Raw genomic sequence first — 20274 nt, forward strand, 5'->3', positions numbered from 1 at the left:
TGACTATTTCAGTATGTGAGGCTGTATTAATCTAGTCTTTACTAACTCATATTTTGCAGGCTCAACTATAGAAATTTGCAAAATAGTTTTGATGCACATTTGCTTTCCATTTATTCTTAATTAGCAAAGACTAATGCATGTTTGCATTTTAATTATGTATGCCAAATAGATGGGAGAGTCTGTAATCCTAGTGAGCTTTTCGTGTTATCATAAACAAAGAAATTAACTTATTTTCTTGATCATTTTCCCTGCAGGAAGGTAGGTAGGAACTCATGGATTAAGTCCATTTCACAAACTTAGGACGTACAACAGAGAGAAATACAGTAACTTCCATCAGTCTGAGCCTGATTCTCGTAGAGAAGCTTTGCTAATATTGTCTACACACACACACACACACACACACACACACACACACACACACACTCCACTCTCTCCTAACTAGGGAAAGAGACTCCAAATCTTGTCACTTTGAGATCAATCCTAATGAAGGTTATTTTTGTCTGTTAATTCATAGAATGAAACAAACCAGACACAGGGCTCCTTGAAGATAACTAACATTTCGGCCGATGACAGTGGAAAGCAAATCTCTTGTGTGGCAGAAAACCTTGTAGGAGAAGATCAGGATTCTGTCAACCTCACTGTGCACTGTACGTAATTGGACCAACATGTGTTTCATTTGCAGATGATCAGGGACATTGCTGCATTTGTCGAGGGTGCTCTGGGTGCTTCTGGGGTATGTCTGGAAAGCATATTGTGGTGTTTGGTGCCACTCAGCTGAGAAATACCACCAGCCTCTTGTACCCGTCCTATCACTGCTTCATACCTCTTGCTCACACATTTTCTTTGGACCTTCTTTTCTGATCTTGAGCTTATTGCTTTGTTACTCACTTTTTTCCTAACAGAGCATATTTTAAGCTGATTATTCTTTTTAATTTTAATTTTAAATTCTGATAAAGCAATTTCTAAGAACTTCTTTCTCTATAAAAGCAACGTGAAATCATCAAATAGTGATTTCTGGCTCTTCACAAATACTTAATTGTGTCATTGATACAGTGCAACTTTATTAGTTTGGCACAAAATATCTGTGAAAAGGTAAGAGGCATCCTATTTAACTCACTGAAAGTTACCATCTGAAAAAATTTTTTATTATTTTTGTTTTAAATTTCTGGGTGCCTTGAAGCTATGATACAAGATATCAGTGCTTCTTAGTTAAGCATAAACATGCATTGTTTTCCAGCATTCCAAATATAATGAAGTATCTTCAAATACTAGATTGTGGCATTAAGTATGAACATGTATTAAGTGAAAATCACACAGATGCTTTGAGTCATTGTTAAGACAAATCATAAACCACAATCTTTGGTCACTCCAGTGCCACTGCAATGCTTTTGGGATATTGGATTTACAATTACTCATCATTTCAATCTACCCACAAGCTTGAGGTCAATATTATTCCCAAACACATGTGACCAACTTACAGTTCTGTGCCCTTACGTTACTACCTCACTTAAAGCTTGTCTAAGCTGGTAGAAGGGATAGCCGACTCTAGCAAGGGTCACAGGAGGTGAGTATGGGCCTTGCCCATTCCTCAGCCCTCTGTGGCTGGATTACAACCAGACCTGGATCTGCGTGCATCTACCGAGGTGTACACTGTCTTTTATGTAATGGCTATGAAGCTCCCATATTGTGATTAGATTAAATTTTATACAGGGAATCAATCATATATTAAAAACTATTTTGCTTTCCAAAAACCTTTTAAGAAAAGCTTTTGAGACATGGTTGGTAAGGCAAACAATCAAACTTTGCAAATTTAGATTTTGTAGTTTTATATTTTCTCAAGTGAGGGACCTTGAAACAATATACATTTGCAGAATTAAGTAGCTCCACATGCCCAGTGGTGAGGAGTTCCACTGGTAACTGGAAATCTTTCGTCGATTATGAAAGTTAATTAGGTTGTTTTCCAGTTTTGCTTTTTCTTTGGTATAGATCTGGGATGATTTATGTGAACACAAAGTGGGCAAGGTCAGATCGTCTTCTTTCTCTTACAGATGCTTGGACTGTCTGTGTAGTCATCAAAGTCTGAAGAGTTGAGCGTGTCTGTCAATGTTTAGATAAAGGGTAGAAGGAATTATGATGAGGAATATTAACAGCTGAGATAGTCATTGGAAAGATCTTACTGACAGTAGTTGTGTTGGCTTTCATGATTTACACTTTTCCCCTTTGTGTGATAATGTGTACATTGAATAAAACATATATGAAGGCTGCCAGATTAGGTGGAGGAGACCTGTGCTTCTGTCCCAAGTTGGCTTCTCTCAGTAATCTTTACTGGCTGACCTAACTTCACTAGATTTTGGGTTCTCTATGTGACAAACTGTGCTATTGGGTCTTGTCTTAGTGATTTTTTTTTTTTTCTGAGACAAAATACTCAAGACCCAGAGTTAGAAGAAGAAAGTTATTTGTAGTTCACAGTGTTTAAAGTTTTCAGTCCATACTTGGCTGGCTCCAAGACAGCTTGGCATGGCAGAGGGGCATCACAGAGAAGAAACCATTTATGGCAGGCAGAAGGGAGCAAAGCAGTAAAGCAGCGATCAGCAAGTGACAACAGCAGCCTTCTTTCTGTCCTTTAACCCTACCTAGGCTGTGTGTCCTTAAGGTGGAGTGCACTCACACCCAGGGTGGGCGTCCCATTATCTACACTCAGAACTACGTCAAACCAGTCAGTGAACCAACACAGTAATCACAAACCCATGATCCAAGAGTCACACAGCAATGGTGGATTCCGAAGTCATTGGCCATGTGTTTTCTCAAACTCAACAAAACCAGCATTCAGAATGATTGAATGAGGTCCCCTATAGTGACACAGAAATCTGGAGATGGGGAGAATTCTGAACTTTCTGATGCTATTAACTCTCTCTTTTTCAATTTAGTTGCACCAACTATCACATTTCTCGAATCTCCAACCTCAGACCACCACTGGTGCATCCCATTCACTGTGAAAGGCAACCCCAAACCAGCGCTTCAGTGGTTCTATAATGGGGCAATACTGAATGAGTCCAAATACATCTGTACTAAAATTCACGTTACCAATCACACGGAGTACCACGGCTGCCTCCAGCTGGATAATCCCACCCACATGAACAACGGGGACTACACACTGATCGCCCAGAATGAGTATGGGAAGGACGAGAGACAGGTCTCTGCTCACTTCATGGGCTGGCCCGGGGACATTGACGGTGAGTATCCACAGCTTTCGTAGTTGAGGAGAGGGTAGAGTCTGACACTCCACTTGTGTACCATAAAGCCATCCCCAAACCCAACAGTTTAAAGCACCAGGATTTAGTCTTGATAATAGCTCTGCATATCAGCCAAATGGTTTTACTTTATGCGTGTTTACTCTGGAGTTCGGGGTGAAGAAATGGTAGCTACACAAGGGACCACTTCTCAAGGCAAGCACAGAGTGTAAGAGGACAACGGGAAATGTGCAAGGTTCTGAAACGTCTGAGTTCCAGCCTGGATCCACGCTCCTCAGCCTGGAGGGAGTGGTCAAAGCAGGTCACAGGGCCAAAGCCAAGTCAGGGGGTAGGGATTTGTACTGCTTGAAAGGGGTGAGGGGAGAATGAATAATCTTGGACAGGCATTTGATATACACAGGATTAGTAATTTGTGTGTCTGAGAGTTCATGAGGAAAGCATTGTTAATGAGAGTTTTATACCTATAATGGTGAAACCTATGCAAAACCACAAGCGAATGAACTGTGTTTTGTTCGCTCATGAAATATTTAAGTTGATTTTTTTTATACTTGTTGCACAGAATCTTGGGTTTTCATATACAGGTCAGAAGCCAGGATTGTAGACTATTTTGTCAAATTGGCTTGTCTCAGTGAGACCGCCTGTTCATTAGTTCTTTACTTGGTTTTCTGGGAGTGTGATGAGGAAGGATGCCTGCATCTGAGATCCTCTCTGGAGCCAGCCTTCATTGTGCAGAGGTAGAACTCGTCCTCACAAAAGCTGTGAGGTAGAGTCACACAGAGATGACCTGTGGAAGGAAGGGAAAGTACATATCTGGACATCTGTACCTCTTGGGTCCCAGGGCAATACCAGGGACCGAGAAGATTCCTACAGAGCCACCTTTGCCAAATGGGAAACAAGAACAAACTCATTCTCATTATCCTATCTTTGCTAACCATCTTTTTAAATGCAGAGGCTTCCTTAGCGTGTCCAAAATGCAACTTGATCTATGTAAATGTGATTTTCCAGCAGCCTCTCTGGAGCTCAGAAAGCAGCTCATGTTTGCATATCACAATTGTAGCAGTCGTTCCCATTAAATCTTTCTCCCCTAACTGGAGCATAGCTGCCCAGCTGTGTGTGCTGTAGTAAATTGCTAGCTCCTGTGTGTCTATGGTAATTGCAGCTTCATGATGTAGGAGACTCTTGATTTGGGCCAAGATCTTTTAGTTTGTTCTTGATAAACTCCTTATTTGTAATTTTAAACTTGTAGACAAGTTACAAAGGTAGTACAGATACTTTCCTGAGATTGTGGCTGGTTTTCCCCCTTGCACCCATCTTGCATTACAGACTTACCTTGGTTAACGAACTTAATTCTGGTGAAACGAATTCTGCAACCAGAATTATGGGAAGGGTTGTGTTGGTGAGACAAGGTATCCCTGTACTGTGGTACGGTTGTCCCCATGAAGAAACTGACTCTGAGACTCCGCTCTTCACTCAGCTTATAGCTGTGTTTGAATTTTAACCACTGTGGCCTTTTGAAACTGTTGGTGGTGAGCTTGGTTTGACATGAAGGTCTGGAGTTTAAAAGCCATCAGAAGCAGGTCCATTCCCTTTGATATCTGAACAATGTAAAGCCAGTAGCTTCTATTTTAGGTGTGATTTTGATGTATTTTCTTTGAACATTTTTATATGATGCTAACATTTGGTAGAGCTGAACTTTTCTTATCTATGTGGCCTCATTTTTTTTCCTGATTATTTGTATTAGTTTTAACCTAGCTAGAAATAGGGAGGAATTGTTTTCTGGCACAACAATAAGTTCAAGTCTCTCAAAGATTTTAAGCAAATGATTATTTATAAAAAGTAAAAATTAAACCCTTACAGAATGATGATTTTTTCCTCTGTTTATTTAAGGACCATCTATCAAGGAATAATAAATGAAAGTGGGAATGGCAGAGACATGGCCCAGAGTAACAGTGGATCTAAATGGCCCTAATAAGCCATAAACCAGGGAGGCCAATTTAGAGATTATGGGATGGAATCTTTGTGGGTATTCATCAGAGTCATAGCATTCAATCACCTTTCTTTGAATTGCTTCCTTTGCCTCTTAACCTCCCTTCAAACTGAAGAAAAATAAACAAATAGAGAAAGAAAGAAAGAAAGAAAGAAGGGAAGGAAGGAAGAAAGGAAAAAAAAAAAAAACGGTTCCCTGATGGTACATTACAAGTTAAGGGCAACAGGTCAAGTTTGCCTTTAGATTCCTTCAATATTTCTGCTGTCATTGTAAAGTAATTGATGAAGTTTAACTCTCATAAATCTTTTTGAGACATTTCATCTACTGCACTTCTACCTCCAGTGGTTTTGATGACATTCCTTTATTATTTATTTTTTTTCACATTGGAAATTTCCTGTCTTAAAAGGAAATAGGCAGACTGGGCTCACCATGAAGCCAGCTGTTTGTCCACACAGAGCTAGAAGAATTAGGGTGCCAGCCCTGGCACCCTCTGGAGGATGTGCTTGCTGTTCAGCTTAGGTCCGTGATGATGAGCTTTTGAGAGGTTTCAAATGATAACAAGCAACTGGCCATGGCATCAGTGCCATAGGTAAGCCTCCACCGGCATAGATAGTCCCTTTGCTTAAGAATGCATTTTTGAAGTGAAGGAATGCAAAATGTTGAAAGAAATCAAAACAGTAAGCCAAATAAATAGAGTCCCTATGACAACAATTGGAGAACATGGAAGAGGCTGGACATCGTGACATCATGATGTCCTTGCCCCTTGGTGGCCTAGAAATGCTGCATGATGGCAGCTGCTTTGTTCCCCACTTGGAGAAGGATGGGGCAGCTAGATGTGGAAGCAGCATCAGCCCGGGCCTGGAGTTCCCACTGCACAATTTGAGACAAGTCTTTGGACATAGATGGCAAGTCAAGGTCCCTGTGGGATGCCTGCATGTGTCCTGGGACCATGTAGATGCTACCACGATGGGGAACCAGGGTCAGTATGGAAAGACAGGCATTGCCACTCTGAAGGAGTTGGCAGAAGTCAGTGCCATCTCCATCTGTTAATGCTGGAACCCTGGCCCAGGCTCGTTACTGAAAAGGCAGGAATAGCTCTTCCAGGCTCCATGCATTGCCTGGATCACTTTGGACTCCTTTTAAGAATTAAAATCTGGCCTGGTCAGTTTAGGGTTGTGTTTAAAGAACAAAATGCAACTTTAAGCTTCCAAATGAAATCTGGAGACTATGATGTCCACTGAAGAGCACAGTCCGACAAACACACTGGTATTATTTTTGCTTCTCATTGTCTTGGTAAAATCGATTCGTCAAAGTAGTCTTTATGCTGGCTCCCAGCATAGCAGTGTCCTCCTGCTGCTTGTTGGACATTAGAAAAAACTATGAAATTTTCAATATTATTTATTTCACTTTTTAATACACATTCCTGGGAATTTGGATTCAGTGGCTCCCAGTTGGACTTGGATTTTTTTTAGGACACTCAATGACTAACCAATAAAGATGTTACTGCTCTTGGGAGAACTCTGAGCCACCTAAGATTTTGCTGCTGACTGTGACTGAGTAACAAACAACCTTTTGGTTATTTTAGGACACAGACACCCTCCCAACTGGGAAACACTGTGTCCCACTCAAGCTGGAAGTCAGAACCGTGAGCTTAATATCATGGCCAGCTACCTCTGCTTCCCACCTTGGGCTGGCAGGACCAATGGCCATAGATGGCAGTCTCTGTGGTTTCTGTCCCGCTGCTATGTAGAAGAAGGCAAGGGTATGAGGTGGCAGGGAAGTTTGTTCAATGGTGATTTTGAGCTCAGAGCCTGGGAATATTCTGTGCTGTAAGTGAACTTTCTTCCCTGGAATGTGTGTAGGTCTTGGAGGATGTGCTCTCTGCTGTTCCCTCGATGTAAGCAAACACATCTTTATGCCATCTGCTGGAAGCACAGAGATACCTCAGTTCACATATTCAGTTCTCTCCACTATTCTAATCAGAAACCAAATTGGATGAAAACCTAACCATTGAATTTGATTTGGTTCTCATCCAGCTTGGTGTGTTTTTCCACCAGAACTGTGAAAAGAATCAAGTTTGTGAACCAAGGTACCGCCTCCAGGAAGAATCTCTGTGTGGTGTGGACCCTTCTGCTGCTCCAGGCAGGACCTGAGATTCCGCACACTGGATTGCTCTCCTGTTGTCTGAAAATGACCTCTGGGGAGCATTCCAGATTCCCAGGCTGGACATACCTAGGTGCACAGGTTGAACCAGATGCTATCTCTATCCCATGACTGCAGGCTGCTGTCAGCTTCCCAGTATGAGGCAGGCCTATTCCTTTAAGCCTTCCCTGTACTGGAAGCAAGGCTGAAGCTCTTGGAGGGTGCTGCAGCGGTCCCTGGTAAGGAAAATAGTGTGACAGCACTTCCCCGAGAAACTTCCTTATAAATCCTCCCTTAAACTTCCTCCTTGGACTACTTCAGATCTCAAGGCGAAACTCAAAGTTGTTTCAAAGGACATGAGTCCAAGTCACAGTCAGGTCTTTGGTGAATTCTGCCACTGAGAGCTTAATGTCCATTTTGATGTCATTTACTGAGGCTGGAAGGGTCTAGTTTAAGGTTCTGTTAGAATCTAGGGCTTTTGAATCACCTGACGCCTCTGTGGAGGGCTGAGAAATAAAGGGTCCAGGGTTATCCCTTGTAATGAATTCCAGGGTCCAAAACTATGGGTACACTTCCTGTTTCTTAGAACGGCAGCAGGGGTGAGACACAGGTCTAGGGGACCAAGACACTGCCCCTCTTCCCAATGAAGGAAACATTTCAATAAACTAGAACGAGAAGGATGAAATGTGTAGAAACATTCGCTTTCCCACCCGTCCACTCTCCCCTCTGCGGCTGCCTTCATCTTGGCTCTTGGAGATCCACCTCAGATCTGCAGGGATGGCTCATCCCAGTACCAGACAGCACCCAGCTGAAGAGCTGTGGGAGTGGGAGGCAATGAGAAGATGGGGAATTGGTGAGGTTGCATGTCTGATGAGTTAAATGCCCATTACTTGCCGTTGATAAAGGGGAATGAAACTCCCGCCCTACCTTATGTCCCATAAGAGTTTGTGTTCTCTAAAACCAAAGAATGAATTTTAGGGACAGCAGAGGTTAAAAGCAGAATATATTTATTGAGAGAAAGTAAGCTGAGAGAAAGAGGGAAAAGGGGTCCCAAATGGGTTGCCAAAGACTCTGTGTTTTTAAGGACTTTTTTAGAGTAAAACCATGAAGTAAGATGGGTCCAAGGTAGGACCCAAGGTAGGGGAAAATGGGAACTCACAAGGTCTGCATAAGGCGAGACAGAACTGTGATCAACCAATAAGATTAATTGCTCAAGTAAAATTGATTAAATTCGGAACAAATGGGAAAGCAAATCAGTAGCAAGCAGGCATGTTTAAAGACCACTGAGTGACCCTTCCTGTAGTGGGGTGGGATGCTGACTCCTGACTTCCTTGGGGTGATAGAGAATTATTTGGACTGTGGATTCTTAGGATATGGTTGTATTTGCTTTATCTTTTGTCTTGAAGCCTGGCCCACAGCAGAAGGTGATTGTCTCCTTCAAAGTTGCAAGGTATCTGTTCTTCTGTACTAGCTTCTTTCAAGGCTCAGCCCTGTCTGATTGCCTGTTTCTCACTAACTCAGTTGCATGTAATACTGTGGCTTGCTGTTGATTCAAATGACTTACTCAGACCTTGCATTTAAACCTGGAATCTTAAGCAGAGTTAACGCACCCTCTCAACAAAAGTCAGCTTTGGAGTGGCAGGAAGGGTTTGTATTTTGAATTAAGACCTGACTCAGCATCACACCTGTGTGGCTTGGAGCTGTTCTTGCAGTGAATTCCAGCACCTACTTGGGAGGGTGGAACATACTGGAAGTGCCCACTGTTCCCCGAGGCCTGGTGCTCCACTCTCTTGCTGAGGGTGAATTACAGAGACATTTAGTTCTCATCTTCCTTTGTGCTGTTAGAGAGAAGCTGTCTGTCCAGAGGCTTGTATGGTAGCACTGGCTTCTCATCAGTTATCTAGAAGCTCAGGTTTGCATTTTACTGTGCGAGCCTTCTAGACTTGGCCCTCTGAGGAGAAAACTGAACCAAAGCTTAGTTTCTCAGAAGAGTGGCTAATATAAGCTCTTTAGGGAGTCTGAGCTCTTTCCTGTTCCCCATCCTCTTAGAATGGAGCCTGTAGGTGATCACTGGGGTCAGAACTCACCTCTGCCCTCATCCATAACTGTTTTCCAGGGATTCCCTCTTCTCAGGGTTTGGATGTATAGCTATCACTTTACATTTCATGCATTCAAAAATTGTCATCCTTTGTGACTGTTAAAAAATCAGTTACACTGATTGATACATTTTAGTTATACATAATGATCACATTCATCATAGGGAATTGGTACCTGTACCTGATATAACTTGATTCTGATTTTTCCCATTCTCCTACCCTCCCTTCAACCAGTCTTCCCCTCCTTGTTTACAAAAGCTTTGTCCACTTTTCCTTCTTCCTCATCAGTTATTTCTTTTCCCTTCCTTCTTTTCCCCTCCCCCATTCCTAGTTTCCTCTCCCACATGAACATTTTCTTCCTATTTCACAATATCTATTGTGCATGTTGGTCCTTATTTACACTTTCAGTTTCTCATGCTAGAGAAACAAAGTGGTATTTACACACACATGTCTGGTTTATCTCTCTTAAGAATGTGTTATCAATGTACATCCATTTAGCTAGAAATGTCCCAAGTTTATCCATCTTTATGGCAGAGTAGTACTCCATTGTAATAAAAAACACGTCTTCTTTATCCATTCACTGGTTGATGGGCATTTGAGCTGTTTCCAAGATTTAGTTACATGAGTGTGCATATATCACTGTGGTATGATGTTCTTAAGATACAGGAAGAGGAATATTTGTGTCAAATGGAACCTTTAGTCCTAGTTTCCTGAGGACTCTCCACATTGATTTCCCCAGTGTGGAGCCAGTTTACACTCCCACCATCAGTGGAGAAGGGTGCCTTTTTCCCCAAAGTCTTTGTGACTTTTGACTCTGTAAACTGAGTGTCTCAAAGTTTCATGTGCAGAACTCCTGGGGACCCTGTTAAAATGCAGATTATGGTTCAGTGGATCTGGAAAAAGGCCAGAGATGCTGCATTTCTAACATTCTGCGATCCGGTCCAGTGCCCATGCTGTGCACTGTAAGGCTTGTCCTGTGCCACCCCTCAGAACCCCAGAGGAAGGGGTGCTAGAGAGACTGTTCCAACACCCATCGGTTCAATTCACTGAGTCTCCCTAAAGATATCAAATCATGACAGTAATCAAACTACAGAAGGGATGATGAATACAAGTGCCCTATAATTGGGTTTGGCAAAAAGTAGGATGAATTCAATACATGGCTTGTGGAAGTTTAGGAGAGAGAAGAAAAGGTTGATGCAGTGGTTGCAGCCAGAGATATGAGGCATGGGGTTATGTAAGGATTTTTCAAAGATGCCAAGGTATCCTATTTAGCTTACAGGCCAAAAATAAAGGCTTGTGTAAGATGAAATGGATGCCCTCAGTGGCTTCCACTGGAATTCAATGCTACAGAAAGAAAAGTGTTTTCATGAACAGGCAAAAGCACAGAGACAGAGTAGAGATCTCAGATGATGAGGACTTCTTTTTTCAGCACAATTTGAAGTGGAAATTAATGACAAAGAGATCACTTTCAGTTCCTTCCTGAGGAACCTTTGCTAGTGTCTTGATCAGATAGTGCAAGTTCCAAGCATGTTGAAGGTCAGCTGCTTCTGCAAGTGTGAACACAGTTAAGAGTAGCTTGTGTTATCACAGCCATTGCCCAGTGGTTTAGTGTGGTGGTTTGGAACCGAGTCCCCGGAACCTTGCTTTGAAACATGCTATCCTCTAGGCAGTGTGTAGAGAACATCTCTGTGGCCCACTCATTCATAAAGAATGTCACAGCTCAGGAATGTTCATTCACACAGCAGTGGGAGGTAGTGATTATGCTTCCTAATTCAGGAGCAGTTGTCTTCTATGCGAAATGCATGTCAGGAACAAACTATAAATATTGGAAGAGTTTTTCCCACAGCTTCTTCTGTGCTGGTTTATCAGAAGATTAGTGATGTCTAGATGAACCCATGCTCTTGCAACACTTCGAATTGTCCCAGATTGTAAGATTTAGATTCAGTGCATTTACATAGGCCAAAGAACCAGGGCACAGGAATTCCTCCCAAAGTTACTTATTGAGAAAATGCACCCCCACATCCTCCCACTTTTTCCTTAGGCCATTTGTTGATTTGTTAGAACCCATTTGTTAGAGTGAAAGAAAAGAAAGAAAGGTCTACCTGCCTTCATATCTTGACTACCTGAGTGGAGTAAGGTATGGCCACAGGCTTATAGTAATCGTGATAATTAAGACATACTTAACTAAGTCTGTATCTCAAGAGGACTAATGTTAATTATACTTTGCAAAGCTTCTCAGCCAATGCTATTATCTTCTCCTGCCCTATGGAATCCTCCCTCGTTACAGAAAAGTAAAAAGATTTCTGGTGCTGCCTAGCAAATTAGTGGCCAGGCAGAAATGAAATCTAGACATCTGACTCCTTCGTCATGGTCTAAGCCTAAAATGTCCCTGAAGTCCCATGTTGAGAGGTGGAATTTGTGGAAGATGACTGGAACATGGGCACTGTATTGTGATCTTCATGGGATTAGTTTACTGATGAGTTTATAGCTGACTGTGCTGTTCAGATGTGTGGCTTGGTAGGAAGAGGCAGGTCACTGGGGCCTGGTCTGTGCATTCTCACCCCAGGCTCTTTTCTTCTCTCTCTACTTGCATTCCACCATAGAGTGAGCCATGCACCATGCCTTTCCACCATGGTCATTCTGCCTTGGAGCCAGCCAACCATGGACTGGATACTCCAAACCATGAGCCAAATCAAACCTCCTTTTAGTTGTGAGTGTCAGGTTTTTTGATCCACTACTGGGAAAGCTAACTAAACAACCTTGTTTTGGGGTCCTATTAAGGAGGAGGAAAAGGAACTGATCACCTAAAGTTGAACGTCACACATTGGAAAGCATTGGAAAGACTGGTTTGTTGAAGAGAACCAATATTTTTGTATAGTTTTATCATGAAGAATTCTTGGAAATATTTTGCAAATGGAACTTGTAGACAGTCTTTTTCATTTATTTTAAAGGACATTTAGAGTGAGACTCAGAAAGCTGAAAAGAAGGAAACATATGTTTTGATGGACTCATCATTATTTTTATCTTGGTGGAAGAATGCAAAATGACTTCTATTGTCAGGGTACCTCTCTCCTCACTATTTGCTTTTTTAATCATACAAATGTGCTTTTCCTTTTAATATAGCATCTTACTATTATCAAGTCAGAATTTACTCATGAAGATTTACCTAAAATAGTAAGATTTACTTATAAACTGTATCAGAGATTAGAAGCTGCAAATGAAAAGACCTTTATTTAAGATTATTTAGTCTGGAGTTAAGAGGATGATGAAGTACTTTTGAAAAAAAAAATGTAATTTCTGGGCCCTAGTTGAAGGCCTTTTGGGGGTGCAGGTGTTACCTGCTTAGTCTGGAGGAAGAATCCATTCAAACTGTCTTTTCACTTAACTGCACTTTGGACCTGTTGGTGTCTCCCCATAATTCCTGATAACTTTCCTCCGTTCAAAAACAAAGCAAAAGTGTGCAAGGCATCAGGGCAAGAGTCTTCCAAAGGCAGAGTTAGACCCTGCAGTAGCCGAGCCGGGTGCTTCGTTCTCGCTTTGTCTAAGTAGCGGAGGAGCTTCCGCCTCCACACTGCGCTGTGGAGATGAAACTCTTGCCCCATTTGTAATTCCACTAGGTTCAGTGGAGCTCTGGATTTTCATACTTTATTCCAAAGCTTCTTTTCTAGCAGGAAGCCAGGGCTTGCAGCCAGCTCTTGCTGCCCGAATCTGCAGTTTTTTACTTGATGAGAGCTGTTAAGGTAGCATCCAAGGAAACATAGCGATGCTTTCAAATCTCCAGGACAAGGGCATGATTCATTCACTTTATTGGAGTTTTCTTCACATAACCAGGGTTAGTTTTGCCCTGTTTAAGCCCTAAATCTCTCCAACAGGACTCTCTTTCTAAATTCAGGGCAGCACAGTGTGTAATGGTATATAATGAACAGATTTAAATTAAGTAAAAGGAACCAGTTAGAAATTATAATTAAAAATGGTGAGATACTCTCAAAATGTGTTCACTGCCAGAAGTCTAAAAGGGGAGTGATAATTTTTTTCTGTGTCTGCATTTAATGTGAGTGAGAGGAACCCCTTGCCTGTCATGAACTGGAGAGACATGCATCCTTTCCTGCCCTATGTGGAGCTCCCTGGGCCTTTGCAGGCTGTGAGGCATTTCTTTCTTGCGGAGAGGGCATCCTCAGTCAAGGTGATGGTTGTGAAAAAATGGCATCTATCCTCCTGCTTGACAAATGTATGTCTGTAATGACCTGAAAAGATGGTTGAGGTCAGGATTTGCAGTTCTTGGAGTTCCACATGGGAACGTAGTGGCTTCACCAGACCTTGTGCCGGGCCATGGCCTCTGACTTGTGATCCCACCTGTGCAGCGAGAAGCTGTGCACGTGTGCATGCAGCCAAGCCGGCCCCCATCTGGGTTTGAGTTGCGTCCCGCTTTTGGATCTTAGCTTAGTGGGTGCTCACAATAGCTGGTTTGTGGCTGTGTTGGGGAGACAGCTAGAAGGAGAAATATGGCCAGCCTAAGAAGAGGGCTGGGCCATGCAGTGAGGGAACCAGGTGCCTATCTTCAGCAATGCTGTTGTGGGAGGCCACATATACTCACAGGCCTTAGCTGTATGGTACAGGCAGAGTGAGAGCTTCCAAAATGAAGAGTTCCAGGACAACCCCAAGAGCGACTCACTCCTATGGGCTGTGGAACCCTTCTTTCAGCAGAGGGAAGAAGACTCCAGTGTGAGGGGACACCATTTTGTCTAGAGTCTTTGCAAAGGGAAAGCACTTTAAAAGATGTAGGTGAAATACAAATGCCAGCAGGTGGGCTGATCTTGGGAATTCTTGCTTCTGTGTTCACTGAATCACCCATTAAATTGCAGGGAAGCCTTCAAGTCCTCTCTCTGGGTGACACATGAGCTACAAATAGTTCTGACAGTGCATCCTGACACAGTGTAACTCAAAACTACTTAGAGATGGCACTGGGGTAATGCAGCTCTTGAAAGTGCAGTTGAAATTTATTTGGAATCAATGAATTTGTCTGCATTGATGCGGTACCATCTCAGGGACTGCACAGGTTGTGCCCTGCACAACCTCACGTGGTGTAGGCACACAGGGTGCAGTGTGAAAGGTGCCCTGGAGTTATGCAAAGTGTGGACTACTTAGTGGTATGTAGCATCCCTGAATCAAGGGACACAGCTATCCATTTAATTTTTCCCTAGTAAAATAGATATTCTTCTAGTTGAAATGTGTTAAAGTTCTAATTTGAGCGGTGGGGCCACTTTTAGCTGGTTCTTTATGTAGAGTAATCTTGATTATCCATTGGGGAATTCATGAGCAGAAAATTGGCTCACTTCCCTTTATTTTAATGGCATTTTCTGCTTAGAGTTCAGAAGTGAAATGAAAACAGAATGAACATCATGGTTTACGAATTTTACTATTTTACCTAGGAAGCAAAGTCCAGAAGTCCAGAAAAGAGCTTCAGAAGTTCATTTTACAAATGCTTAAATGTTACGAAAAATTTAATTTTACTTCCAAGTAGAGTTTCATGTAAAGACCCAGTTAGCTGTGAACAGAGAATCACTAGCAAATGTTTTTATCACCAGTTCTTGTCAATGCTAAGTTTTGGAAAAAAATTTTTTCAGTGTTTTTGGCAAGTTTTATAGGAGTATCTTAAAGTAGAATATTCTGATCATCTTGACGACTACAGAGCCATCCAAAAAATTAACTTGGTATACTTTTACTTTTCTCTCTGATATCATATTTATTTATAACCTCTGATATATTAATGATTTCAACAGAGGAAGTATCATTTTTTTTGTGTGTGTGTGTGTGTGTGTTGTTAGGACAAAAGCAAAAATGTGTTTCTCCAACCTTAGGAATCTCCCTGAAGACTTTAGCATTATGCAGGTTCATACATGCTGATGGCCCTGCTGTGCCTAGCTTGGCAGTAACCCCCAAACCATCAGAGAATAACAGAAGTGGTGAGAAAATTACCTATCTCTGGAATAAACACACCAACATTACTGTTAACATGGCCAATTGTGTAATAGAAACAGTCTACAAAAAGAAATCATCATAATTTCCTGGTCTCTAAAGTTTTTCAAATGTGATTTCTATTCTTTTATTTCTTTTTCATTTTTGGAGGACTGAACGGATGGGGAAGGGAACGGAGTAAATATGAAGCAAACCAGGACATTCAGGCTTTACTTACCTTTCCTACTAAGTAATCTATTTGATCATAAAACTTTCAGTGTATATCTAGCACATTTTAGCTGTTAAGAGTTGGTACATTTTTAACTCCAAAATACATACTTACATGTTTGCTGTGTTTTGTTTTTTAGGTGGCAACCCAGATTACCTAGGTGAACTATATGAAGGTAACTATCACATTTTCTTTGCTTTGCACTGTATCAAAATGTTTGTACATAATGAAAATATATCAACTAAAAGAAGCCCTCTAAACTCAGTTAAATACACACTCTAAGCATTATGCAGACTGAAATAACATCACAAAAATCATTCAGTATTGATGGCCATTTTCCCCTGGATATTTTCTGTGCCTGTAAACCCTACTCTCTCTCTCTCTCTCTCTCATATTCTGTTCTTGGAAGTAGTAAATCTGCTGCAATGAACATTTTGTTTCCATAACTGGGAATTAATTACCTGTTTAAACGCCATGATTACCAAGGAAAGGGAACCATACTGGTTTCAGGCTGTGCCAGTAAACACAATTTAGAGTTGTTTCTTGTATAATGAGGAAGTTTGGCTCTCAGACAGGAGCTGCAAAGGAAGGGCTTACTTTAGGGATGAGTAAGCCAGCAGCTCAACCACATCATTAAGGACCCAAATTCTCTGCCTCCTGGCATTCCCCATCCTCTTCCACCAGCTTCCCTAAGGGCTGAGTCTCCTCACAGTTATAAGTGGATGCTGACAGAAAGACTCTTGGTGATGGAAGAGAAGAGTCTTTGATAGTGTCGGCAAAGAAAATGTCTTCCCCAAGCCCTATCACATCCTCTTCAGACCTTGTTCCCCAAACGTTGGTCTTGGTCCATTCTCACCCTCGTTACTGATAAGGAGGGTTAGCGGACTGGTCACCAACTAGTCCCAGCCCTGGGCCAGTTTGAGCCAGTTTCCCCAGAAGTGGGTAGATTTAAACCCTAAACAAGGATTCTAGGAATGTGAAAGCATAGAGGCTAAGAGGCCCGTGATATTATTAGCTTTTGACCCAATACTTCATTATACTTTGCTGTTTGATTGAAAACCAAGGTTATTTCACTGGTAACCCATCTTTACCAGATTTCCAGACCACCTTTGTGATCAGGCAGCCACTAAATTTGGTGAGGTTACAGGCTGCATTTCAAGATTTGGCTTGAAATTTAAGAAAGATTAAATATTAGATTGATGTAAATGTTGGATTTATGTATTCTAAAAATATTCTGTTCTCTAATTTTACATGTGAAATATACACATAGACATTAATTTTTCCATAAAAAATTAACCGTATGTTTGGATGTTTACTATCAGGTGTGTGTATTTAACTTGAGTTTACCTGGGAAGTAGGTTGTCTCTACCTGCTTATGCGTTTTAAGCCTTATTTCTTCCAAGCTTGGTTGATTTTATGCATGCAATTTACAAATTTTTGTTTCTGTTTTCCTGCTATGATTTAAGGAAATAATATCTCAAATTGTGTCACAGAGAATTACGTGGGAATTGTGCCTTTACATTTTAAACTCATGCTTTGGGTTTATTTTTGGTAACTTTGAGATTTTAAAAATGCCATCTTCTGATTGACCTCAAATCCCACTTTGATCTTTGGGCCAAAATGTCACAATACTAACTTAGAGATAGTTAAGCAATTTAAATATTGCATGAGTGGTCGGCACTCACATGAAGAAGGAAAACTAAAAATGATGTGTTCATATTTGAAATCAGTAAGTTTTACAAGAGTGAAACAGCAAATGGAAAGTAAAGGTGTTTTCTCTTATTTTTCATTCACATTGCAAGGAACAATATGCTAATAAAAATATGGTATAATTTAAATTATTTGCCCCGAGGCCAGCATAATGATTCCATCTGGAGAAACTGAGCTGAGACTGAGTCAATGATACAGTTTGTTCAGGATGGAAATGGAAGGTGCTGCACCTATTCAATTAAAATATAAACATTTATTGAAACATCATTTGCAATAAACTCACCAAGAATTTTCTTGGTAATATTTGCATGTGATATTGCCAATAAAAACTTTGCTCATCACAAAAATTGATCATTTATCCATCCTGATCTATATAGCCTGAAATTGATTTGGGACTTGGTGTAATGAGAATGCATCCTTAGTGATTCTGAAACTGAAATATTGGCAGTTTTGAACAAGAAAGTTTCTTTGTGGACCCAAATTCTATGCTGATGCTTACATCACATCCCATTCCCTCTTAAGCATTTGCCCTTTTCTCAAACAAGAAGCAGCTGCCCAGGACTTAGTGTTGCCCTTTTGAAGGCTGGTTAATATCTGCTGCCTTTTCATCAGGTGGCTGTAGATAAGCCATTTCATTTTCTCAAGTTGACAACCCTCAGCTCTAAAATTGGCAGTCAGTCTTGGTCTCAAAGACTCACTTGTCTATAGCTTTTAGATGGCCGAATCTCCTTCATGTTTTTTTAAAGATTCCACCAGTAAAGGGATCTACTCAGTGCAGAGAAGAAACTCTAAACCAGATTTAGAATTTGACCAACAAAATAATGATGTAAAGGTCTCTGCTGAAAAAAAAAAAAAAACCTTCAGCATGGTGCACTTTCCATGCTGCAGTGGATTTAACTCTGCAGCCCTGGCCAGGCTGGCATAGCTCAGTCTTTGGGGACTGGTTTTGTTTCCTGATGGCTCCTACCATGTGATGTCAGCCTAATGACAACTTTGTGTTCCTTCTTTCCCTTTCTCCAATTTAAGACTGGACTGCAACAAGTGACACCACTAACAGAAGCAGTGAAATGCCTTCCACAGTTGATGAACCTGGCCGGGAGCATCTCTCGGTGAGTGTGGTAGCCATGTGTTTCATTTGCCCGCGTGTTGAAGGATCATGGTTGCTTCCACAAGACACTGCTATGTTTCAGATGTAAATAGGACATCGAATGTTGGAGGAATTAATGGAAAAGTTTAACACAAGCAATAAAGGCATTATCTAGCCTCAGACTTACTTGCTTCTCTTTTGTGCACAATGTTTAATGGTTAGTGGATCCTGTTTCAAATATCTGTCCTTGATGAGATGATCCCTAGATCAAGTAACCAGTGTTTGCATTCAAGGACCACATTCTCATCCCTTAAATATTTTTCATGAAAGTTTGAGTGTTCAAAGGTAAGCAGTCCAAGTGCTTCTGGAAAATGGAAATATCTGAGTGAAACCCAGATCTGTCGTTTAAAAGCCCTCATTTGAGCCAGAGATCCTGGGTGTGATGGGTGTTTTGTGTAGCTCCTGCAGGATGCTTAGGGTGAACAATCAGGGATGGAAGGCAAGAGCAGTGCGGGAAGTGACCAAGAACTGACAGGTCAGAAACCACGATGCAGATGCTTGATCTGTGGGTTCAGTGTGTGCAGCGCTGCACTCGGCGGGAAGGTTGGAGACGTGGGACTAGAAGCAGTCCACCTGTCGAGCTTTATTACACAGTGAGGAGCGGTTGAAAGGAGGCCACAGATCTTAGGATCTGGGCTGGGATGGGCCTGTCAGTGGCTCAGATCCAAACCCAGAGCTTCCTCTGATCTCTTCTTTTCCTCACTTATCATATGCACACAGCACTTCCTGTGAGCACCACCTTCTTATCAATTTAAACCCATCCTGTGCCTCCTCCTTGGCTGCCACTGCTGTAGGCTAACACGGAGTTCAGCAAATGAGGGCTTCTGCATTCACTCTGGCTCACCACCTGCTGCTGGAAGGTTTGCAGGCTAAGAATGGGTTTATGTTGAAAATGCTTTAAAAATCAACAGAAGAACAATGTCTCTTCACATATAAAAACTCCATGAAATTCACATTTCAGTGCCCATAAGTAAGTTTTATTGGAATACAGTCATGCTCACTCACCTATGTACTGTCTGTGACCATGCTTGTGCTGCAGTGGTGGGTAGAGTATTTCAGCGGAGACCACATGGCCTGCAAAAGTGAAATGTTTTCCTGTCTGGCCTCCACAGAGAAGCTGGCTGCAGTTGTTTTTTCCCTAGTTATACCACAGCCTCAGAAGGGCCTTGTTCCACTGCCACTTGTTACTTTCTGCCCTTCCTCCACCCAGAATCTTGAATGACCTTAAGCTCCAATCATATCACTTCATGTTTAGGCTTTATTTTATTTTTAACTGGCAAATAATAATTATATAGTTCTGGGGTACAAAGTGCTATTTCTATATTTGCATGTATCGTACAATAAGCCAACATAGTAGTTGGCATATCTATCAGTTCAGATACTTGTTATTTTGCTTGATGAGAACATTTAAAATTCCTACTTCAGCTATTTTGAAAATATAGTATGCTATTATTAACTCTTGTTGTCACTTTTCTGTGAGCCCAAATGCCGGAACTTATTCCTCCAACCTAACTATAAATTTATACTGCTTGACCATCCTCTCCGCTTTCCTACAACACTATCTGCACCCCAACTTCTGCTGGCCACCATTCTACCTTCTGCTTCTATGAAGCCAGCTATTAAATGTCCCACAGATGAGTGACATCATGTAGTATTTGTCTTCTGTACTTGACTTATTTCACCTAACATAATGTGTTATATTAATCCACTTTCCTATTACTGGGACCAAATACTTGTCACTCACAATTTAAAGGAGG

General features: G+C 41.5%; 1 protein-coding gene across 7 annotated transcripts in view; it reads left to right on the forward strand.

Annotated features, from left to right (window-relative positions):
• Ntrk2 (neurotrophic receptor tyrosine kinase 2) overlaps positions 1-20274 on the forward strand; it is a 346711-nt gene that overhangs the window by 45531 nt on the left and 280906 nt on the right. For all 7 annotated transcript variants that reach the window (XM_063243697.1, XM_063243700.1, XM_063243701.1 and 4 more), the window contains 4 exons: positions 515-647; positions 2928-3233; positions 15800-15835; positions 18397-18479. In XM_063243697.1, coding sequence (XP_063099767.1) covers positions 515-647; positions 2928-3233; positions 15800-15835; positions 18397-18479 — 558 coding nt within the window. The remainder of the gene's footprint in view (positions 1-514; positions 648-2927; positions 3234-15799; positions 15836-18396; positions 18480-20274) is intronic.

The sequence above is a fragment of the Cavia porcellus genome, unplaced genomic scaffold (assembly GCF_034190915.1).
Source record: "Cavia porcellus strain 051 isolate PalLab524CR breed Dunkin Hartley unplaced genomic scaffold, mCavPor4.1 scaffold_2, whole genome shotgun sequence".
NCBI classification, from domain to species: Eukaryota; Metazoa; Chordata; class Mammalia; order Rodentia; family Caviidae; genus Cavia; species Cavia porcellus.